At 39.9% G+C, this 25,414-nt stretch overlaps 1 protein-coding gene across 1 annotated transcript in view; it reads right to left on the bottom strand.

The window, feature by feature from the left end:
- Positions 1 to 24,572, bottom strand: part of CLUL1 (clusterin like 1) — a 32,828-nt gene extending 8,256 nt beyond the window's left edge. Inside the window, exons 1-6 of the mRNA XM_004421030.2 lie at positions 24,452 to 24,572; positions 23,196 to 23,344; positions 18,544 to 18,711; positions 16,209 to 16,641; positions 10,096 to 10,233; positions 1,702 to 1,916 (exon numbers count right to left, since the gene is read on the bottom strand). Coding sequence (XP_004421087.2) covers positions 1,702 to 1,916; positions 10,096 to 10,233; positions 16,209 to 16,641; positions 18,544 to 18,711; positions 23,196 to 23,344; positions 24,452 to 24,557 — 1,209 coding nt within the window. The 5' untranslated portion in view covers positions 24,558 to 24,572. The remainder of the gene's footprint in view (positions 1 to 1,701; positions 1,917 to 10,095; positions 10,234 to 16,208; positions 16,642 to 18,543; positions 18,712 to 23,195; positions 23,345 to 24,451) is intronic.
- Positions 24,573 to 25,414: the final 842 nt, after the last annotated feature.

Raw genomic sequence — 25,414 nt, 5'->3', positions numbered from 1 at the left:
TGAGCTGCACTGTCTGGCTTGTGGGGATGGGGGGGGCCTCTCTTTTGCCCGCTGGGTCCCTGGCGTGGGGGGCTTCTCGCTCACCCCTTGTTATCTGTTCTCCTGGGGTGCTCAGATGTTGATAGTACCCCACAGCAGTTCTGAGTCCTCTGTGTGGGAGTTTCCCACTGGCTTAGAGAGCCCGAAGAACTACGGTTTCCACGCAGAGGGCCACCCATCCCCCCTCTCTGGGAGCCACGCAGACCGGGATTGCTGACCTGATGGGGAGGGAGAGGAGTTCTCCTTACGTCTCCCCACTTCCTCCGGGGGCCCAGCACGTTCCACTCCAGATGTGCGGCAGTGTGGATCTTTCTGACCTTGCTTTTCGCTGTCTAGGATTCCGTTGTTGGTCTGCGACTGTTCCTTTTGTTGTATCTTACCAGGCGAAGAGTTTACAGGAAAGCTCACTCTGCCATGATGCTGACGTCACTCTCCTTTGTTTTGTTTTTTTAATTTGCTGGTTGTAACTCTCTAAACTTATTTCTTAAGCCACACGTGGGCCACAACTTTGCAGCTGGAGAGAGAGTGAAATGCTAGGATACAGAATGTCAGAGGTCAGATTTCCTAGAAGCAGAGCCTGAGACTCTGACATAAGTGATTTAGAAGGGCTGCCTTCAGGTGAAACTTTAAAGGGGATGGTGCAAACAAGATAGAGAAGAGGGAGAAGCTAATCTAGGATGTGACTTCAGGTGGCCTCTAGCCTCAGCCTGATCCTGCAGGGAGTTCTGGATTATAAGTGGCCCCAGGGGCAAGCCTTTGAAGAAGGTTACAGGGGTGAGAAGTTAGTAGCAGCACCAGCTGGAGTTGGTAAAGCGATCCCCGGGGATCTTAGGGCACCAACATTACATGCTGCACGAAATAATGCATCTTCAATTGTTCTGCCCAGTGATTTTTGTAGAACCTGTCTTGTCTTTTCAGGAACCTGCCAATACTGACCTCGTGAGGAATCACTGGCCTCGTGCATTTGTATATTAATGCAATATGTGTGTTGCGGGAGGTCAGGAAAGAAATACAGTCACTGTTTTATGCCAAAAGAGTTATTGATTGAATGTGGGAGACATGGTATAAGTACAACTTAAGATGGTAATATGTTTTTTTGTGAAGGTTGGTGTACAAATATGTTTAATTCTCCACACAATTGTGTGAAACACTGAGAGCTATAATTTACAGAGCTCTTGCTTTGTATAAGGAACCTATACTAATCACTTTACAGACATACATTTTAAGGAGGCTGTTGTTATTCCCATTCTCCAGATGGAAAAACTGAGGCCTAGAAATGTTAAGGAACTTTCCCAAACTTACTCAGCAGGTAAGTTTCAGAGTCAGCTTTTGAAATCAAGTTGCTTCACCTGAAACTCTTCTCCCTGAAAAACTACACTGGCCAAGTTTCTTCAGTGTTACCTGTATCAGTTACAGCACTATATAGCTCTAAGAGAATTAGCCATCTCTGCATTAGAAAGTGTTTTCTGTTTTAATTTGGTTTTCTATATAGAATTTCTTGTGTTCTAAAGACCATGCACTATGTTAAATACAATCACACTGGAAATATGAATATCCTCCTATAGCTTATTTTCAAATTCAGATATAATTAATAAGTAAATTAACAGAAAATCAATGTATGCACATGTAATCTCCATATCTGTTCCTGGGTCTCTCCATTACCTTTATGGAACTGTAGATGTTCTCAGCTCCTGGGGTCTGGTTTGCCAGTTCAGTCACCCAGCCAAACTGCTCTCTCATTTTTTCCATCAGATATGTGGTGTCATCCAAGTGATGCTGGGTCATCTGGAGAATCTGGGCATACTGCTGATTGGATACATTGACCAATTTAAGGGCCCCCTCTACTTTTGTGTGTAGTTCAGGTACATCTGGACAGTCTAGCAAAGAAGAAAGTAACATGATAAAGGAACAGGTCCATGAAATTTTGGGTTGGGTGATGTGGGTTTAAATCCCAGGCCTTATACTTTCTATTTCTAGCCTTTTGAGCTTGAGTGAGTTTTCAACTAGGTAAAATGAGCATGAATGAAATAACACTAAGTGCTCTGATCACAGGGTTGGCATGCATTACAGATTAGCAAACGTTCCTTTTCCTTCCTTTTTCTCCTTTCTGTTCTGTCTTTGAAGGTCGTCAGGGCTCCTCACTGATATTCTGAATCTCCTTCTTCACGACACACCAGGATCGCACTTCCCTGCCAGCTTGAAGTTGAGTGTGGACATCTTTAAAGATTTTATTTATTTTATTTTTTTCCCCCCAAAGCCCCAGTGGATAGTTGTATGTCGTAGCTGCACATCTTTCTAGTTGCTGTATGCGGGACTCGGCCTCAGGATGAACGGAGAAGTGGTGCCTCGATGCGCACCCGGGATCCGAACCCGGGCCACCAGCATCGCAGCGCGCGCACTTAACCACCAAGCCACAGGGCCGGCCCGAGTGTGGACATCTTTAAAGCAATGTATCTCATTTCTGGAGGAAGCCTTTAAGAAAGGTTTAGAGTTTATCATGCTCCCTTCCCCTGACAGTGGATCTAGTTTTGCTCCATATGGTGGAGACTCCATCATCCTGAGTGAGATGTGTAGCAGAGCCCTCACTCAAACTGTAATTGACACATTGCATAGGGAAAAATGAAACTTTGTGCTTACAAGCCACTAAGGTTCTGCAGTCCTGTTATTATTGCACAACAGCCTATCTGAACTGAAACAAAGTTATAGGGACTTATATAGCTGTGCTGCTGAGTAGCTTGATATTACGTAAAAATGATCTGCAGACTATGGAAGTGTCTATGTGTTAGGTCATCTGGGATCATAAGACACTGTTGTTGTGGAAAAAGACCACAGGGTCTCTGAACAATACCTTCTGCTGTTTACTAAAAAACCATGCCTCCAGCAAGATAATCCACTAGTCGAGGACAAGTCACCAACCAGAAGCCAAGTGACTACCTCATCCCAGATCTTAAATATCAGTTTATTGGTTCTTTTTGATACGTAGATATAATGCAAGATTCTCCAGCCCCTCACGCTTTTGCAGAAATTGTTTTGAGATCTCCAGGAGAGGGAAACCTTTGTACTTGGAAGTAAACAAATTTGCAATAGTACACGTTCGAAAAGTAATTCAAGAAAAAAATTTTAAAACAAAGAGAGTCGCAGTTAGCAAGATATAATATACACTTGAAAGGAGATCCAGATATTCTTTTAAAATGTCTTCATTTGCAACTTCAGAGTTGTTAGCTTTTCGAATAGTAATATAAAGATTTTTTTTTATTATGGAGGAAGAAGGTGATGATTTCCCCCATGATCTTAGGCAATTCTACAAGGGACACTCATTTACTCTTTTAGAGAGTCCCGACCAGGAATAAGATTTCCCTAGAACAAAGGCGAAACTTCATGCAAAACAATCACATGGGAAAGGAAAAAGTACAACTATCTCTATTCACAGATAACATGATCTTGTATACAAAAAGTCCTAAGGAATACATACACAAAAAACTACTAAAACTAAGAAACAATTCAGCAAGGTTGCAGAACACAAGATCAATGTATAAAAATCAATTGTATTTCTATACACTGATGATGAACAAACCAAAGACGAAATTAAAAAAACAGTTCCATTCACAATAGCATCAAAAAGAACAAAATGCTGGGGCCGGCCCGGTGGCGCAAGCAGTTAAGTGTGCGTGCTCCACGGCAGTGGCCTGGGGTTTGCCAGTTCGGATCCTGAGCGCGCACCGACGCACTGCTTGGCAAGCCATGCTGTGGTGGCGTCCCATATAAAGTGGAGGAAGATGGGCACGGATGTTAGCCCAGGGCCATTCTTCCTTAGCAAAAAAAGAGGAGGATTGGCAGATGTTAGCACAGGGCTGATCGTTCTCACAAAAGAAAAAAAAAAAAGAACAAAATGCTTATGAACAAATATTTAAAAAGAAGTACAAGACTTGTACACTGAAAACTAAAGAATGTCTTTGAGAGAAATTAAAGATGACAAATAAATGGAAAAACATCTATGTTCATGGATTAGAAGACTTAAATTGTTAAGATTCAATACTCCACAATTTGATCTACAGATTTAATACAATCCCTATCAAAATCCCAGTTGCTTTTTTTTGCAGAAATTGACAAGCTGATCCCAAAATTTATGGAAATGCAAGAGACTCAGAATAGCCAAAACAGTCTTGAAGACAAGGTTGGAGCACTCACACTTCCCAATTTCAAAATTTACTACGAAGTACAAGACAGTGTGGTATTGGCATAGGATAGACATATGGATCAATGGAATAAAATTAAGAGTCCAGAAATAAGGCCTTAAATTTGCTGTCAACAGTTTTTCAACAAGACGCTGAGACAATTCTATGGGGGAAAGTATAGTCTTTTTGATAAGTGGAACTAAAACAACTATATATCCAATTGCAAAAGAAAGAAGTTGGACGCCTACTTCACATTGTATACAAAAATTAACTCAAAATGTGACAGACACCTAAAAGCAAAAACTAAATCTATAAAACTCTTAGAGGAAAAAATAGGTGCAAGTCAGTATAACTTTGGATTAGGCAATGGTTTCTTAGATATGATATCAAAATATAAAAAAGAAAAGAAGTAGATAAATTTAACTTTATCAAAATAGAAACTTTCATGTTTCAAAGGGCACCATCAAGAAAGTGAGAAGACAGCACACAGAATGGGAGAAAATATTTGCGAATAATATATCTGATAAGGGTCTAGCATCCAGAATATATAAAGAACTTTTACAACTCAACAATAAAAAGACAAATAAAATTAAAATATGGGCAAAGGATTTGAACAAACGTTTCTTCAAAGAAAAGATACAAATGGCCAATAAACACATGAAAAGATGCTTCACATTATTAGTGATTAGGGTAATACAAAAGAAAACCACAGTGAGATACCATTTCATGTATACTAGGTTGGCTAAAATAAAAAAGACAGGCAGTAACAAGTATTGACAAGGATATGGAGAAATTAGAACCCTCATACATTTCTGTGGGATGTAAATGGTGCACCAGTTTGGAAGAGAGTTGGGCAGTTCCTGAAAATGTTAAACATAGAGATATATCACCCAGCAATTCTACTCCTAGGTATATACCCAAGAGAATTGAAAGCATATGTCCACACAAAAACTTGTACACAAATGTTCACAACAATATTGTAGTAGTCATAAGGTAGAAACAAACCAAATGTCCATTAACTGATGAATGGATAAACAAAATTTGGTATATCCATACAAGGGAATATTATGTAGCCATAAAAAGGAATAAAGTTCTGATACATGCTACAATATGGATGAACCTTGAAAACATTATGCTAAGTTAAAGAAGTCAGTGGGACGGCTCAGTGGCGTAGTGGTTAAGTTCAGCATGCTCCACTTAGGTGGCCCAGGTTTGCAGGTTCGGATCCCAGGTATGGACCTACACCACTCATCAAGCCATGCTGTGGTGGCGACCCACATACAAAATAGAGGAAGACTGGCACAGATGTTAGCTCAGGGTCCATCTTCCTCAAGCAAAAAGAGGAAGATTGGCAACATATGTTAGCTCAGAGCCACTCTTTCTCACCAAAAAAAGAAAAAAGAAAAGAGAAATCAGTTACAAAAGACCGCGTATTGTTTGATTCCATTTATATGAAATGTCTAGATTAGGCAAATTCACAGAGACAGAAGGCAGATTAGTGATTGCCAAGGGCTGGGTAGCAGAAGGGGGTGGGGGGAATGGGAAGTTAGAGCTAATGAGTATGGAGTTTCTTCTTGGGGTGAAAATATTCTGGAATTAGATAGTGGTGATGGTTATACAACTTTGTGTATATACTAAAAACCGTTGAATTGTATACTTTGAAAGGGTGAACTTTATGGTATGTCAACTATACCTCAATAAAGTTGTTATTTAGAAAAAAACACTCGCATGACCAGTGGGACCCATAGCACCTTGAGGCATTTTTTAGTCACCACACAGACATAAGAAGGAATATTTAAGACAAGAAAGAAAGAAAAACCCACATTTAGCAGGTGTCTCTTATGAAGTGTAATAATATGTCTTCATTAGCTTTTACTGCATAACAAACAACAAATATTAATTATTTTTCATGTTTTTCTGGGTTGGTTGGACTATTCTCATGTCTGAGCCAGCTCAGTTGGGCTGGATGGTCTAGGATGGCCTCATTCATATTCCAGGGGCCTCAGCTGGGGTAGCTGGGGCCTCTCATCTTCCAGAAGATTAGCCTGGGCTTGTTCACACGGTGGTGGATAGGTTTCCAGCAGCAAGAGGGGACAAGCCTTAACTTACAAGCACATTGCAAGCCTCCACTTTGGTCATATTTGCCAATGTCTCATTGGCTAAGGACAGACCCATGACCAAGCCCAGATTCACAGGTTGGAAAAACAGACTCCACCTCTTGATGGGAGGAATCACAAAATATTGTGGCCATTTTGTTTCTAATCTACTGTACAAATGCCCCCTTCTGCCTGTGAGAATCCCTGGTTTAGGCCTGTTGTTCTTGAGTAACTATTAATATTGAACATCACTTTCCAAACAGATCCAGTTTAATTGATAATTATGTGGTTTCGTGTAACAGAAACGAGGCTGGACAAAGAAATTCCTTGGAATAAATCCCATGTGCCTACCACCTATATTAAAAAATAAAATATTACCCATACAGATGGAGCCCTCACTGTGCCCCTTCCACATCACAACTTCATTATCCCCTCAAAAGGAAACTGCTGGGGCCTGCCCAGTGGCGCAAGCGCTTAAGTGCACGAGCTCTGCTGCAGCGGCCCGGGGTTTGCCGGTTCGGTAACCCTGGGCTCAAACTGACGCACTGTGTGTCGAGCTATGCTGTGGCGGCGTCCCATATAAAGTAGAGGAAGATGGGCACGGATGTTAGCTCAGGGCCAATCTTCCTCAGAAAAAAAGAGGAGGATTGGCATCAGATGTTAGCTCAGGGCTGATCTTCCTCACCCAAAAATAAATAAATAAATAAAGGAAACTGCTATTTTGAATTTGGGTACATATCCAGTACAAGTAATTGGTATGGGAAAAGAGGAAAGAGCCACTTATAGTAAATCCATTTAAAATTGGGACCAAAAATGTATGGTAAATAGTGAAAAAAATGATTAATGATGCTTTGGAAACTATTTGTCAAATATAGGATTATAATTATAGCTATGTGCTTAGTCTTAGAACAAAGAATGAATCAAAGGTTGATTGAAAAGGCAAAATCATTGTTTGACAAAATATACAAGAGTTGTTTGTAATAGCAAAACATCGGAAGCAACTTAAATGCAGTACTTCAGCAGGAGAATGGATAAATAAATTGCAATATGCCTACACGGACTAATGTACAACAGTGATTAATGAATTAGAACAACACGTATTCACGCAGCTAAATCTCACAAACTATACTGTGTGACTAACCAAGTTGCAAAGGAATACATAAGCAATAATATTTGTATTGTTAAGAAAAATTATCCCAAACTTGGAAATGAGGCAAAAGAATGGCTGTGTGTCCTTTCAGTGTCATGTCAAGCATTGTCTCGAGGTCTACCTGAAGATTACTTCATTCTCTAGGGAAAGGATCCTCTGTTGGATTTACTACTATTTATTGTTGATTAGGGTCAGACTCTATGCAGTTAGATGCAAATTATAGATTGGAAAGTTGCAAATGATTTTTGTCCGTAGAGATATAAATTATTTTAGTCTAATAGAAAACATAACTGCAAAAGTATCGTTTTATTGCCCTTTAGTACATTAACTAATTTTATATCTAATTTTGCAATCTTATTTCAGCATTCTCTCTTTGACCGTAAATACTTCAGTCTCTCCTTTGGAACAGCTTTAACACTTTGCTGGTGACCTCATTAACAGAAAAAAATCAGTCTTGACATGTATTTGTGTGAGTCATATTCTTAAGCTTAAAAATTATACTTTGACAATATAAAAATTAAAAGCATGTAAAACATTGCTATGTATGGTGAATGTGTGTGCTATATATAAGCATACATGATAAAGGTATAAAGAAATGCAAGGAAATAAACACCAATTTCAAAATAGCAGTTTCCTTTCCAGGCGATAAAGAGGCTGTGATCTGGAAGGCGCACAGTGGGGGCTTCATCTGTTTTGGTAGTGTTTCATTTTTTTAATCTAGGTGGCAGGCACATGGGGTTTTACTATTTTATTCTTTATACATTTATAATAAAATGCATTTTATAATAAAATTGTTTTACCTTTGCAGCAATCAGTTTACATTGCATGTATACAGTTATCTGATGTGTACTGTACCTGATGCATTATCTGATGTACACTGATTATCTGATGCTTTTATACTGTATTATCTGATTTCTTCTATATTATCTTTTTTCCAGTTTTATTGAAAAATAATTGACATACATCACTGTATAAGTTTAAGGTATACAGTATGATGTTTTGATTTACATATACTGTGAAATGATTACCACAATAGGTTTAGTTAATATCCATCATCTTATAAAAGAAAAGAAAAAAAATTTCTCCTTGTGATGAGAAGTCTTAGGATCTACTCTAACAGCTGCCCTATACATGATGCAGCAGTGTTTACTGCAGTCATCATGTTGTACATTGTATCCCTAGTACTTATTTATCTTACAACTGCAAGTTTCTACCTTGTGACCACCTTCCTCCAATTCCCCCTCCTCCATCTTCTGTATTATTTTGTGACAATCAGGAGAGATTACTCATCAAAGCTTTTAACTGGATGAAAGGAAGTTAATGATGCCTAGATGAGGTGTTTGAGTGGGACTATTTTTATAAGCGGTCAGTATATTAGTGTGTATTTTTCTGTTATAAAAACTTCTGTTTCTGTATGCAACCTTGTAACTGTGACTTAAAAAACAAACACTTGAATTAGGAGAATCATTAATACGTCAGACATCTTATTTAATCCTCAAAACACCTGTATGAAGTAGATATATTAATCTCATTTTCCAAAGATGAAACAGAGGTGCAGAGAGCCACTCAGTCAGCAAATCAGGAGAAATAAGACCCTCATTAGCTCTAACAAAAACGTCCAGTTCATATTCAACCTCCTACTCCAAGCCATTAGCCAAGCTTTTTAGAACTCCCTTCCCTTAGGGCTTTAGAGAGGTAAAAAGCAGATGCACAGAATTAAAAGTTCTTCTTGGCTTTTGTAAGCAAATTTGCATTCAGGCCCTAAAGGGTGAGAGGAGTGACTTATTTAGGGGAAGTAGGGAGATGAGAGGAGGGAGGGAGAGCAGGGGGACTGGCCCGGTGGAGAGAAGGGTTTCCCGCCTCAGAAAGGAACGAAAGGCCTCTCCTGGCCAGCTCTGGGAGGGGAAAGCCTACTTGGGGCTTGTGAAGAGAAACCACTTTCCATATTTAAATACTAATTAGTAATTAACCCACCAACTGGAAAGAGTTAATGCCACTTTCGAAAAAAACCTCACTTAACTAACACAATGGGAAGACTGTTTTATTGTTGGGTTTTCTTTTTCTTGTTTTTTTTTGGGGGGGGGGAGGAAGATCAGCCCTGAGCTAACATCCATGCCAATCCTCTTCTTTTTGCTGAGGAAGATTGGCCCTGGGCTAACATTCGTGCCCACCTTCCTCCACTTTATATGGGATGCCGCCACAGCATGGCTTGACAAGCGGTGCGTTGGTGCGCGCCCGGGATCAGAACCTGCGAACCACAGGCACTGAAGCAGAGCACGCGCACTTAACCTCTGCGCCACCAGGCTGGCCCCCAATGGTTTTTTTTTTCTTCGCAGTAAGAGAAGAGTTGCCCTAATTTGCTCACAGTTCTCTTTTGCACACATTAGTGTGTGTTTGGTTTTTAACCATAAAAAATTTCACAGGAACAATGAGAGAATTAAAAAAAAAGAAAAGAAGTGAGTTGACCTACTTTTGAATAACAAAAATTTCTAAACCTACACTGAGCACTCCTAGATGGAAATGAGCACGCAAAAAAGCGCTTGAAGGGAAGCAAATGAATCCACAATGCTTGTAAAAGTGAGATTTTAACCTCTGGCCAGAATACTATTGAAACCCTGAGAAAATACTTATTTACCTTCCCGTAGATAATCCTGACATTTTTGGCATCTCTCATGAAATTGGAAACATTCCGACAAATTCTGGCCAAGTTCTCCACATAGTCCTCTGCCTGGCACGGGCAACATCTTTGAACTCAGGCCTCCAGGGTCAGAGTCTGCGGGTAACACAGCATTTACACATTAGTGTCATTAGAGTCTGCACTTAAAGGAATGGATACGGTGTCATCTCTTTTTCTTACTGGTGCTTTCAACACTTTCTTCCTATATCCAGTCAGAGAAGTGCATATTGATGCAACCATTTGCTAGGACAATTTGACATCTATTAAAAAGTGCATATATCCTTTAATCCAACAATCTTGGTACTATTATTGTTACTCATCATTATTAGTACACTCCCCCCCACACACAGATGTTAATGAATATAATTTTATTTTCTGGAAGGAGTCATGAGGAATCATTAACAGTAACTTTTTTTAATCTAAGCCTGACAGTACACATGCAAACCTTACACTTAATTAAATAAATCAGTTAACAAAATATTCTTAATTATAATCACAAGTTTTTCAGCAAAATATGCATATACAACCAAAGTTGTAAAAATGGCCACATATCACTAATTGGTGAATTTTATAATTATGTCTCTGAATTTCAAAGACATGTTCTATGCTATAAGCCATGACACTTCACTTTTTCAATTATCCATCAAAAAATGTTAAATAATAAATATGTATAACCGTTAAATAATAAATATGTATAACCATATGGCAAAACCCAATCTAATCTTATCATTTGAATATATAATATTTAGTCTCTGTTACATTTTCATGTTTAATAAGTATGCATTCTTTTATGCTATGGTGTATCTCACGCATGAGAATTTGCTAGACAAAAGTGATTCAGTCTGCGTTAGAAAGAATCAAAGCTACTTTTATAAGGATTGAATGTATTAATATATGTTTCTCACAATCCTGCAGTCACTTACCAAAGCCATCATCCATGTGGACGGCCTTTGGATAAGAATATTCTGAGTGATAATCCATGCAGCCCAATTTTTATATCTGAGTGATACATTGTCTTACGGACAGATGTCAGTGTTATGTCCATGTCAGTAATTTCATTTGAAATAATTTATATTTTAGGTTTACTTGTTTGGATTTTATGTAAAATTATGATCTCATATTTGGAACTTGAAAATTGTCTTTAGCTTCTTTTTTTTTTTTAATAAAATAATTGATGTTTGCCTTTGCACAACTATAAAACTGGAAACTCTTATTCTCTATGTCTTCCTCTGTCTCCTCTACCACAGCTGTTCAGTCAAGTCTTTCATGTCTCCCTCCTCACCTCATATCCGCCCTCCGTTCCCGACCCAGCTCCACTACCCCTATCGACAAGTCCTCATTTCACCTCATTTATTTCCAGGAGTTTAATAGTAACTATCTTGGTTCCTTTGAATATTTGAATTATTTTAAATTGAGACCGTCTTTTGTGTGTGTGTGTGTGTGTGTGTGTGTGTGAGGAAGATTAGCCCTGAGCTAACACCTGTTGCCAATCTTCCTCTTTTTGCTGAGGAAGATTGGCCGTGGGCTAACATCTGTGCCCATCTTCCTCTAGTTTATGTGGGACGCCTGCCACAGGGTAGCTTGATGAGCAGTGTGCGTAGGTCCGTGCCTGGGTTCACGAACCTGTGAACCCCGGGCTGCCAGAAGCAGAGCGCATGAAATTAACCACTACACCACCGGGCCGGCCCCGAGTGTGTCTTATTTTATCATTATTATTTCTGATGTCAATGCTGTTAACTAAATAGGGGATCGTAACCCTCTTTTCTCTTTGGATTTCTCTCTATTAAAAAATTCTGATAATTATTTTAATTTTTTACAGCTGTAATTGGGAAATACATTGGAGTTTCAAAGATATTGGAAATGTCTGTTTCTTAAACTGGGTGGTAGGCATTTACTTTATTTCTACTTTGTATTTCATATATATAATGTTATGAACAGTGGGTTAAAGATTTAGGAAAACATCTAAAGCAGATCAACTTTTGAGAAACCTTTTTTTTTTTTTCTGGAAGAATTAGCAATCCATATAAAAATGATGATGTAACAGAGAAGTCTATCAAACAAAAAACTGACAGTTCCCAATTGAGTGTTTCACATTAGGAAAAATTTATTATTAATTTATAACCTGATGATTTTCTGTTATATTGAGTCCTCAACATTGAAAAATGAAACATTTCATTTTGAGATAAATTATGAAGTGCATTGCTTAAAAACCTAGGAGGCATATGTTAGATCATATGGTGCACAAGGCAACTGTCTCCTTTGTGGTATAGGAAGTCATTTCCCCCCAGCGGCCCTTCTGGAACCCTCCCCTGTAGATTTGGTGGCATTTCCTCTCATCCCATAGAACCCCTGTGAGTTCTACTGTATAACTTATCTCTCCTTTGTGTACTGTTTGCTTTTGTATCTTCTCTGTTAGACTCTGAGCCCCTTGAGGGAAGGGATTTGGTCTTGTCATTTTAATCTTGTCATTTTTCCATACCTTCTGTCATTTCACTTATGATATGGTAATTTAATTGTCCTCTGATCTCTTTTCCTTTCTCTGAACCGAGGTCCTAAAAGTCAGGGGCTGTGTCATAATCATCATCTCATTCCCAGCATCTAGATTAATACCTGGTATATAGATCAGGGATGCCAAATTCCAGGTCCACTGACATCAATTCCCTATCCTGTACCACAGCATGGCAATAACCCCTCACCTCACCTCAGCCACACCATGACAGAGCCTCCAGATCCTTCTAGGCAGCTACCTCCAGCACCATCACTGATATAAACCATCTACTCTCCCCACCTGCCTCTGTTCCCACCCCCAAGGGAAAATTAAAGTCAGCAGACACTCTCTGAGGTAGGATTAGAACCCAGATCTCTCGGCATCCAGCACTGTGTCAAGCTACCACCCCACCGTTTTACTGAACACGATCTCATCTTTTCTTTCCAGGGATTTATAAGGCAAGTGAGGGCAACTGCCAGAGCTATTTTATTCTTTCAACAGATTCAGGAACTGAGGTCTGGAAAGACCAAAGTAGGAAAGAAATTCTTCCATATGGAGACTAAAATGAAACCACACTCAATAAAATAAAAAGTATTAAACATCAAGATATTTCAGATTTTTTATTATCTCCTCTCTCCTTTTAATGGTGTTCATTATTCAGTTTTAGCTAGTTTTCTAACTTTGGTTCTTAGGATGATCATGACAAACTCCATCCATGAAGGTTGCCAGATACACAATGCTCACTCAGTAAATGTTGGCCATTGTAATTGACAAGAGGTGTCATTAGTTTCCTATTGCTATTGTAACAGATCACCACAAATTTAGTGGCTTGAAACAACACAATTTATCTATACAGTTCTGTAGGTCGGAAGTCTGAAATGGGTCTCACTGGGCTCAAGTCAAGGTGTCAGCAGGGCTGTTTTTTTTCTGGAGGCTCTAGGGGAGAATCCATTTCCTTGCCTTTCCAGTTTCCGGGGGCCACCTACAGTCCTTGGCTCAAGGCCCCCTTCCTCTATCTTCAAAGCCAGCAAAGTAGGGCCAAGTCCTTCTCATGCTGCCATCTCTATTGATTCTTTTTTGTCTCCTTCTTCCACTTTTAAGAACCCTTGTAATTACATTGGAGCCACCTGGATAATCCAGAATAATCTCCCTATTTTAAGGTCATCTGATTAGCAACCCCAGTTCTATTTACAACCTTACTTTCCCCTTGCCATGTAACATAACATCTTCACAGGTTCTGGGGATCGGGGTGTAGATGTCTTTGGGCAGCTATTATTCTGCCTACCACAAGGGCCAAAGCTCAAAATATCTTCTCATTAGGTGGATTTTCCAGGGGCAACAGGTTTATTTCTCACCTACCGCCTCTCCAGAAAAGTGATGGAAGCACATGCAAATACCCTACAGCCCCTGCCTGACTATTCTAGATAAATAGGCCACCTGTGCTCATCTGAGAAGAGAATGTCTCCTCTGTTGAGCTGGCTGGTTAGGGTAGGGATACTGGAGAAAGAAGAATGTAAGGCTGTAAGGAAGGCTTTTCTGCTTTTAATTTTTGCATTTACAGGGGACCCTGGATATCCAGGTTATCACCAAGGTGCAGGTGGTGCAGGGGGGCAGGGAGAGGGGACCCACGAGCCATCTGAGAGCAGGGGCTGGTCCTGGGGTGTGTGAATGGGGAGGAACCTGAGGCAGAACGGGTGGAAACCCATATTCTTAGCTGGTGGAGTGGGAGGGAGTTGCAACGGTTGGCAAATTATTTAGATTTCACAGTGTCTGAATCACTACCACTCCTGTGCACACCTGAATGTACCAACATGTGTAAGGTTGCTACACAGTGTGAAAGATGGAGGGGGGCACTCCTTTGTTCTAATGAACACATTCTGAATATTATTTCCAGAACAATTGTTATCTATTCAAAAGGTCAGGCAAAAATTATTCAATATCATTCCAGCATTGATATATTTAGGCTACTGCCCTGATGCTTTTCCTGAATATTTGGTGAATTTGGAACCTCAGAATGGAATACTAGACAAAACACCTGACTTACAAGAAAAGTTCAGGGGACCCTGAAATAGAAGCTAACAATAATTCCAGTAATGATGGCTGTTCTCTGCTCCTGGAACAACTGGGCAGGAAGGATGTAATGCACTGTTTCCCGGCTTCACTTCTGATAGTGTGAGGTAAGCCCCTCCTATATAGAGGCTAGTTATGCAATGTTGTGTCAATTTTGAGAATTTGTTTCACATGTTGCCAGCTGCAGCTGATATAATTGGAAAATAGGCAGCCAGAGGAGCCCATTTTTTCCCTACATACAAAAAGCTGTATATAATTAATATAAACAACTTGATAAGTTTGGAGATAAATATACACCCATGAAATCATCACAATCTATGCCATAAAACTATTCATCACCTCCAAAAGTTTCCTCCTGCCCCCTTATTTGTTATTATTATTATTTGTGACAAGAATGCTTAACATAAGATCTAACCTCATAGGAAATTTTTAACTACACAATACGGTATTGTTAACTATGGGCGCTGTGCTGTACAGTTGATCCCTAGGACTTATTAATCTTGTATAACTGAAGCTTTGTACCCTGTGACCAACACCTCCTCATCTCTGCACCTGGAAACCGCCATTCCACTCTGCCTCTATGAGTTTGACTACTTTAGATTCCTCATATAAGCTGGATCATGTAGTATTTGTCCTGTGTCTGGCTTATTTCACCGAGTATAATGTCCCCCAGGTTCATCCATGTTGTCACAAATGGCAGGATTTTAGAAGGAGCCCATTTTATTTTTTGTGTCAGAGGGGAACAGCTCTTTACTTGGCCTAGTGGTCAGTAAGAGATAAGTCCAAGGAAATGCCAATCATACAGTTTGCCCACACAGCACCCCTCATTCCCGAGACGCTGTGTCCCAGCCGCTCCACAGAAGCCTGAAGAAGGTATCTCCTTCTGCCTTAAAACGTAAAGCAGCATTGTTTTTCCAACATGGAATATCATGGGGCATGAGTGGTGTTTGTAGAATACCAATTCTTATCCTTTACAGAAATTCCTATTTCTGTAGTTTCGGGTTTGCCTATGAGCATTTTCTATGGTTTTGCACATAAATGTTAAGATGTAAGAAATTACAACAGTGACGCTGAGAAGATCATGAAGGGTACTAAATGTGACCTGGTTATAAATGACACTATGCTTCTTCCCGAACTGGGAGTTGAGGAGCCTAGACTGATTTTAAAGAAACCCCATGATGCTCAAGCAGAATAGAGCTGAGTGTCTAGATGAGTTTTCATAACGGAGGCAACCATTTTATTTCAAATTCTCACTCTACTAGCACTTTCTTTTTCACGTTGAACATTTGCTTTATAAAGAGAGAACAGCCCACAGAGCTCTTGACCATGACGGAAGAGGGTGGCGTTAGGCAGACTTCAAAGCTTCTTCTAAGAGGCTCTGAGACTTTGATTATCCGCAAACTGTCACTCAGAAACACTGCACAATGACTTAGAAATGTCTACCATTTCCAAAGCCAAACAAAACTTGACTTTAGGATAGGCATCTACGTAAAAATTATCTTTCAGTACTTGCCTTTGTCTTGTTTTGGTAAATCCTCTCTTGCATTCAGCGTCTCGGTAATTGTTGCACTGACACTTTGATAAATGGAGAGACTGAAATTACACAACAGCTCGAAGAAGCTGGGAATGTCCGCACTCAGCACAAGATCTGGTTTTTTCGTGGGCTCTTTGGATAAGGCTGGAAAAAAGTAAGGCTCAATTAAGTCTGTATCTGACATGAAATATGATTGAAAAGCCTGGTCAAATTCTTGCTGCATCAGTTTGAAGACGTTTAAACTCCGGTTATAGAGAAATCTCACGTCCACAGTTAATTGGCTGAATACGTTCTCCATCTGGGTCAGTTGTGCATCTTCTTCAATGAACTTTTCACTGACGGGGAGATCTTTTTCATTATCTTCATGGAAAGGAAACAGAAATTGATATATTTGCCTGAAAAACTGTTCAACCTGTGGCACGGGGTGGGGGATAAAAATGGAATAAGAAATTAATTTTCTTTCTGGACCATTTCTCATTATAACTTTTAAAGTCAACTTACAGTAGTCATTCTGAATCAAAAGCAATTCTGGGCAAGCTAGGAGAGGTGAATCACTTTAAGATAATTTGTTACCACTCTTGTACCTGGTTTTGACTTTGACTGCCGAAATAGGATCTGAAATTCCTCCTGGTTCATGTTTGCCTACCAAAGGCCTAAAAAGGCCAAGTTTTCAATATTGTTGACAAGCCACAACCTGATGTACTGGCGGTGGTTGGCATGCCAGGGTCTAAAGGGCACTGTGTAGACTGCCCGAAAACTGTGAAGAAGGCTCTTGTCTTTCACCCCTGTCTTAGGTTTAAGTTCTTTTTTTTTTTCCCTTCAGGGGAATGTCATTAGTGTCTTTATCTTCTCCTCTTTTTTGTCTCTAAATTAGTCCATGGAAAGGAAAAGATCAACATATTCACACTGAACTATAGATGCCCGATACAGTTAAATAGGTTACTTAGGGATGGTTACGTGTTAGCAGTGATCAAAGCCCTCCTTGGATGTAGTCAAAGCTCTAATTGTGGAATTTCCCTCACTGGGAGATTTTTTCAGCAGTCACATCATTCTCTACTCCATCTTTATGATACCTAAGTTCGTGCCAGAACATAGTTGCCTTTATATGATAGTGATATGGCCACACTGAGTGTTCTGGAACATATCAACTATCAAATGTCATCTCTGTAGCACTCCAGTGCTGTTCAAAGAATTCTCCAGGAATTCTTAGAGGACTGGTGCCTTTCTCAAAAAGTAATCTGGGTGGATCATCTGCCTCTCCGTTTGCCATCTTCTGTTTACCTGAATCCCTCCACAAAAACAAAACTTTAAAGTCCCAAGAAATTTTCGTAAAGTCACACAACTGGCACAGATAGGAATGGTCCCCAAATCTCCCGACTTCCAGCCAGTGATCATTCCACCATATTCTCGTGTATTAGAGAGTGACAGTGGCTATAGAAATAGAGCAGATGCAATTAACAGAGGAGGCAAATTAACTTGGCCTGTGAATTATCCTGGGGGTTGCTCCCTCTATCTTGGATATGGCACGGCCAAGCCAGCAGCCCACTCTAATTAGTGCAGGCTCTGCTGCGCAGAGGGAAACTGCACTCCATTCATATTCAGCTCACTTCGTGAAGGGGAAGAGAAATTCGGGCCAATAGACTAGGAGCCTTTTATGGGGCAGAGCTCATCTTATTCAGGTCACCACCCTCTGTGATTCCCTCTGCCCAGATGACAGCCAAAGGGGACAAAAAAGAAAACCTGCCAGTCCTATAGGACATATGGACGGGCAAAAGGGGACACAAATGAGTGCATGTGTGTGTGCTGCCACAACAGGGCAGGTCTCGTGAAGGAGAGACTCAGGAGGCAGAGAATGTCTTCAAATGTTTGGCCTCCAGAGAAAAAATGAAAGCAGGTTGAAATCAGAGACTATAATACTATTATTCAAAATGCAATTAGCAAACATTTATTAGATACCTACAAGGCTTTAATGAAGACAAATAAGATATGGTCCCTGCCCTTAAAGAGCATATTTAGTGGGAACATACTCACAGATAACAAACACAAGGCACAGAGAGTCAGGATATTTCTGAGCGAGATACATACAGTGTCATTAAAGGGAGAGACAAACACTGCATGGCTGTTCTAATCTGTAAATAGAATATACACAGATGGTTCATACATAAGCATGAAGGTTAGATTCCAGATTGCAAAAGGCCAGTCTCAGACCAGGCATCTCTATTCTAAATAGAAATATAAATTAAATTTTTTTAAAAAGTAAGCTGAAGAGGTTACCTTAAGAACTCTGAAATCTTGAGCTCTGTTTTCCCCTTACCGTATTTTTCATAGAGGTCCAAGCAGGTGGGCGGGCTGTATAAAATCTCATGCAGTTACTTTCCAGGCAAGACTTGCATTTGTCCCAGGAGTCTGTCAAAGACACCTGGCACAGCCTTTCCTCCTCTTCCAGACGTTCTTGAACTTCATTCATAAGTTTCAGGGTCTCCTAATCAAAAAGCAGAAACAAACATCCTATTTCCATTTCATAACTCTGTGTACCTTAGTTGATTTCACCCTTTAAAACGTGTGTGGATTCTAAAGTAATTGTTCATTCTTTCTTCAGGCCCCTACCAGCTGGCAGATCTACCCCAAAGCTTCCTGTTGGATTAAGAAAAGAGCACTGATTGATCCCTATTGAAGACTGTGCAAATCTTATCCATCTGTTCATTCATTCAACAGCTATTTATTGAGTGCTTGCTATGGGACAGACATTACGCTAGATGTGGGTGAACCAACACTGAAGACGCCGTCCCAACTCTGGGGGATGACTGTAATTTATCTGTTCACCTGTCTGTCTTCACATCTAGTCCTTCCAGGATGTGGAAAGTGGATTTTAAGGCTTATAAAGCAGACACATTTATTTCCTTCATTGATGCTGCCTTTAATTACTGTATGTTCTTTTTGTGTGTGTGTGTGTGTGTGAGGAGGACTAGCCCTTAGCTAACATCCAATGCCAATCCTCCCCTTTTTTCTTGAGAAAGACTGGCCCTGGGCTAACACACATGCCCATCTTCCTCTATTTTATACGGGACGCTGCCACAGCAAGTCTTGACAAGCGGTGTGTCGGTGCGCGCCCGGGATCCGAACCTGCGAACCCCGGGCCTCCACAGCAGAGCGCGCGCACTTAACCGCTGCGCCACCGGGCGGCCCCTAATTACTGTATGTTCTTAAACATTGCAAGAAAGTGCAATTCTTGTACGTATATCAAATCAAATCTGCCCATTGAATTACATTCCAATTGCAGAGATGCTGTATTGAGCGTCTGCATTCTTCTCGTCCATATTCTGAGCGCTCCCCCTAGTGGAGCCTTGCTGTACGTGGCCAGGTCCCGCTCTGGGTGGTAAGGAGCCCAGCAGAAGCGACACCTGTCCCTGAGAACCTCAACCCTGCCCCAGGAGCTCCCCCCAGGCCGGCACCCCTGCCTCAACCCCACGCCTCCTTGCAAGTGTGGACTTCTGAAGACCGGCCCCCTCCAGGCCTGAGATGTAGTTCAGAGGAATTATGATGTATAATGGATCCCTCGGATGAGACAGTGTCAGAGCTAAAGGCAACTCCCTTAAGCAAAGTTTCTGTATTTAAAACCAATTCAGTGTGCACTTTTACCTAATGGAATAGAAAAAGATCTCACCCCTTTCCAGCACGTTAAGCCCAAAGAACCACCTGGGCACTGACAATCTTGCACCTCCCATTCGCTGGGCTTGGATTTTCCAGCTGCCCTGCTGGCAAATCCCAGTGCTAAGCCAGGTGGCATTCGCAACGGCACACATGAGAAAACCGGCAGGGCCCCCACCTGCCAAACACACCTTGTGTCCCAGACAGGATTTTCTTGTCTCCCTGGGCTTGCAGAACAATTTTGGAATCCTACATCTTCTCAAGAAAGGTTGCCTCATCATGGCAGGCAAAAATACCACCCAGATTTTCTCAGTCAGTCCCAGTTTTAAACATTCTGCTCATTGTCACCATAAACCAAAATCCCAATATTTTCAGTTCCAAACGACACTCACTGTGTACCCTTGGGCAAATTACTTAACGTCTCTGAGCCTGTCTCCTCCTTAGCAAATAGGAATAACAATAGGATTTACCTCTGAAGTGTTTGTATTAAGTGGTGACAAGCAAGCAAGGCACGCAGCACGTCATTAGTAGTATCTCTGATTTCCTTCCACTCGCCTCCGGGAGCATAACAAAAACCGGTTACCAATCACACGTCCCCAGTTTTGGTAGTGAAATGTTGCCATGGAGGAGGTAGATTTCTGGATTAAAAATGCCCTTCATTCCTTCTGTTTCTCCCTAAATGTCCCACCCACTGACAGAGTCCATATCTATTCCTATAATTTACAGTTTATAATGTCCCATCTAAACCTGGAGTGGGGGGCAATTCACTTCAAGCCGCTTTAGGGTTTCCCACTTTAGTAAGTTTCAGATGCGCTCGCTAAACATGACTAGGGCGGGGCTGAGGAGGGGGAGGTGATGACGCTGGGTCACCTGAGGATCGGCCGTGCTCTCTAACAGGAGCCTGGGGGCGCCAACCCCATATTCGCCACAATTTATCTGAAGTATCCTTTGTTCTAGGTTTACAGTAACTTTAGGGAGGGAGTCTTAGGGTTAAACAGGTTTTTCTTTTTTAAAATTAACTTTTTAGTTGAGTGTCCAAACCTTAAAGAGTATAATTCAATGAATTTTTATACAATAAGTCGGTTTTTAAGAAAAGAAAAATTCTACTAGTTCCTAGGATTTTTCAGGGCCAGAACTGAAACCAACACTTGCTTACTTGACCCACCCCTAACCGGAGCATTCTTTTCATAGAACTACACCCTTAGCTTGCCAGGAGGCTGGGGAAAGGGAGAAAAAACAGAAAGTCACGGGGTCCCACAGGCACACTGCCCACTGACTTTCTCCCCGCTCATTCATTCCAGCGTCAGGTTAACATGTTAACTAACGTCTCGAGCCTCAGTTTCCTCAGCTGTAAGATGAAAGTAATGGTTTACCCAGTGTTGGAAGGATTACATGTGATAACGTGTTTATAAAGGGCCTGTAAATGATATCTAGCGTCATTACTTCCAGTGGCCAGACTCACAAGCCCGCCAGGGAAGAACTCAGCTCCAGGCTTCCACATTTTCCTCATGAGGAGCTATTTTTAATTTCCTCAAAATCTTTTGATTGCTGCCAAAAGGGAGGAGGGCTGCTGGTCAGGCAAGCTCATTTCCTTACTGGGGACCCCACGTGACACGGGCGGTAGGTGTAGCTGCAACACCAACCAGTCTGGTGACAGGCTGACTACAGCTGTGGGGTCAGCCTGTCACACAGCCCTGCTCCAATTGCATAATGGACGCCTGGAGGCCACAGTGCTCAGAAGTGAAGAGAATTCCAACAGCTATCTGGAACTCAGTGGCCCCAGCTTTATAAGTCTGTAGGTTTAGGTATAGGAGGAAATATTAGAACTTCTATTTGTATTTTTTAATTTAAAAATTGACCATGGGGAGTTGTTTAATGGGTGTAGAGGTTCAGTTTTACAAAATGGAAAGAATTCAGGAGATTGGTTGCCCAACAATGTGAATGTACTTAACACTATTGAACTGTACACACAGAAATGGTTAAGATGGTAAATTTTATGTTATGTGTATTTTACCACAATTAAAAAAACTTTTTAATGAAAATAAATTTTAAAAGTAATTTACTCTCAATGTTAAAATTTAAAATATTTTCCAAGTTATTTTTGTTACAGTTTTGATTTCCTTTGATTTAACGGTAATGTTGGAAAATAAGTTCTAAAAAATGTAATTGTTTTGAGTGTCATGTTAATGGTTAATGCTATTAAACCATGAGCCATGCAATGTCTATAATTTAGAAATGTATTGAGCTTTATACTGTAACGTGAACAATTTTTAACATCTTCCACGGACATTTGAATACAATGTGTATTCTCCATTGGTGAGATACATAGTTTGAACTACAGCTATTAAGTAAAGGTATGTGAATAAAAGAAATGGTCAGGCTGAAGTACTATTTCATATACATTGGTGGTTTCTTGTGGTGCTTATGTCAGGCCACTGCATGAGGCCAACTGAACGTGAGGACCCTTCACATTCCAGAAGCATCGACAGTGGCTTCCTCCGTCTCTGTTCACTTGCAGCTGATTGCCATGAATTGCTGTTTAAGAGGACCCAGGTAAATGACGGTTTTTTTACTATCTAGTTTTAACTAAACTAGCCCTCACTAAATAGACAGGAGACTTCAAAAGATTCTTGAAAAAAAAAAAAAGACCAGCAGATTAAAAAATGTGAATAATTTAAGCTTGGGTAGACAAGAAGCAAATGGCAGAGCTGATACTTCTTTATTATGTGCTCTTTATTGGCCACGTGACAGTAAAAATATGATGATCTAATCAAATCTGGCAATTGGCTAAAAAAATTTCAAAATTTCTAGAAGATTATTTGAAATATGGACTTATATCTACCATAGCTAACGATGAACCTCTCCCTAGGTTTTGTGCCTTGAGATATTAGTGGTAGCAGTTCATGTGTCTAACATAAATAAATTAATATGCGTATATTTAGGAGTGAATGCTAACAAATATTTCAGAAATGGGGATGGGAGATCAAAAAACTTTGGAGACAGTTGATCTAGCCAAAAACTCCCCAAACACTTTTGACTCAATATCCTAACTCAGAAGGGACTAAGGATGAAGCAGCATTTCCCAAACAGAGACGAATCCCTGAAATCCCAGGGTTTGAAGCCCTGCAAAGGCCTCTTCTACAAGGAATATGTTCTTTGAAGAAATCTAAAATTTCCTTCAAACTTTTCCTCCAATAAGGGCTGCTATCCAGAAAATCTATTATTAGGGAAAATAGGTAATTCATCAATTGCCCTAACAAGTGCAATATTTATGGTCCAGATATGTTTCAGAACAGATATTATTTTCAATGACTGTACCTGCTTTTCTTCTCTGCATTTCTTCAGGGTTTTCATTAGATTGGTGTGTTCCTCCTCTCTTCTTTCCATCATGATTTTCATCTGCTTCATACCAATCAAAGCCTCCTTCACCTCTTCATCTACATCTATCTCCCCAGCCTTGGAAAGACCTAAAAGATAGGGGACAGTTTTCTTCTTTGAGATCTGATCAGATTACAAGGTATCTGTATCTGCATCAGAATACAATGAGTTCACCAATTTTTCATGTCCCCTAAACAGAGGCTTACTTGTTCTTTTATAGCATCGAACTCTGAAAGCACATCATAATGAATTAGCTGTCAGCTGTCACATGGACCCAGCTGCCACATGGACGATACCTTCTGTTCCTCACTGCTGAGCTCTTAGACAAGTCAGAGTTCATTTAACCTCATTCTTGTCATTTTCCTCAAGGCCTGTTTTCATTTATCTAATTTTTTTTCTTTCACTTAAAACCCAAGTGTGTTTATATTAGAGAAAATTTCGAACTGGGAACCTCAAACACAGTGAACAATTTCCCTTTCTTTCAGCTTCAATTACCTTCCCAGGAGGCATCAAACCTAGAAAAATTTCATCTAATGCAAGATTCTTTAATAACTTACTGGACATCTCTTATACACCTTTAATAAGTCTTTAGTGAGTATAATATTCATTGTTATTCTCTCTCCACAATAGCCAATGTGGCTTCCTGAGGAGCTTATTCTTGCCTCCAAATTTAATTATAGACCTGCAAAAATCAACATTTTAACTAATTTATTTTTCTAAGTGTTAAGTACCCAAAGCATATATCATCAAGCAAAGGTCGTAAGTTAATGAGTACAGACCAACCAGATTCAACATCATTATAACCCGTTCTTTCACTATCTGGGGAATAACTGCACAGATTACTTTAATTGTTTAAATTTTTCAAATGCTAGAAAAGAATTTCACTGTTCATTAAAACTGTGCTTGGAGGACACCAAACATCTGGATGATACCATGAAATGCAGTCAAAAACTTGGCAAGTTTTATCTATGTGATAGCAAACATCTGGATACGTGAAAATTCTCAGACACTCGATTGGAATTTTCTATTTTTATCCAGATGTTTGGCGTCACGTCTACTTGGTTTAAGTGCCTCGAGAACGTCTCACCGTGAAATGAGAGGGCAGTAATGGCCATGGTTATCTCTCGACTGTAAATCACTGTAAATGCAGCAGGACACGCAAACAGGACATGGTGCAGATAAAGGAACTTACATACCCTTCAGGTGTCTACGGACAACAGTTTTGTCCTTCCAAGTAGGTGCACAGTGACAATCTTTCAACCATAGTAGATATGCAATAAACACCAAGAGTGGTGGCTTCATGTTCCCGCTGTAACTGCAAAGGAAAAATAAACCGGCATCAAATGCCTTCCATTAGGTTAGGGTCTGTCGGCATCAATTGAAAACACATGCTGATCCAAAGCATTTTTCTGCCAATTTTTCTTTATGACTTTAGACAATTTATGCTAATACGCCTGAGACAAGAAAAACTGGACTATAAATTAAAAAAAAAAACGCCCAAGTCTCTATTTTGTTTATATTCTTTATGACAGTTAAATAAGCTCATCATCTGAAGTACTTGAAATTTGAGGCAATGAACAGTATGGATCACAATCCCACAGAATACAAACTTCATTTTATTTCCTTGTCAACAGTAAACAGCCCCAAACAGAGACTTAGTTAAAATATATCAGAGGGATTTTTTTTCTCCAAAATTATGAATCCTCAAGTGAATTTTAAATACCTAGATGGCTAACAACTTATTTTTTTTTACCACTTATTTTTTTATGAAAGCAAAACAGCCTCACACATTTTTCTCATAATTCTTATAAAACCCATCAAGATATATGAATAGTGCACAGTTAAATTTTTTTCTTCTCAGATAATGAATTTCCTGTTCAATTTAATTTGATATATATTAATTATAAACATTCCAAATGCAAATGTTTAAACTTTACTAGGAAAAGTTAAATAAATTAAAATAATCGTGTGCTTTTAATAAAGTCAAATTTATAAATGTTAGATTACCTTAACTCCTCCCCAAAGCGGATATTTATCTGCTTTATGTATATTTGCTAATTTGGAAAAAAAAACTCCATTACTTAATCAACATTTGGAATGTCTTTTTAATATAATAATAAAATAACCTCGGTACAAGTAGTTACAAAGTCATCACATTT

The sequence above is a fragment of the Ceratotherium simum genome, chromosome 14, assembly GCF_057802395.1.
Source record: "Ceratotherium simum simum isolate JZ-2026a chromosome 14, ASM5780239v1, whole genome shotgun sequence".
NCBI classification, from domain to species: domain Eukaryota; kingdom Metazoa; phylum Chordata; class Mammalia; order Perissodactyla; family Rhinocerotidae; genus Ceratotherium; species Ceratotherium simum.
This window is presented reverse-complemented; position numbering and strand designations above follow the sequence as displayed.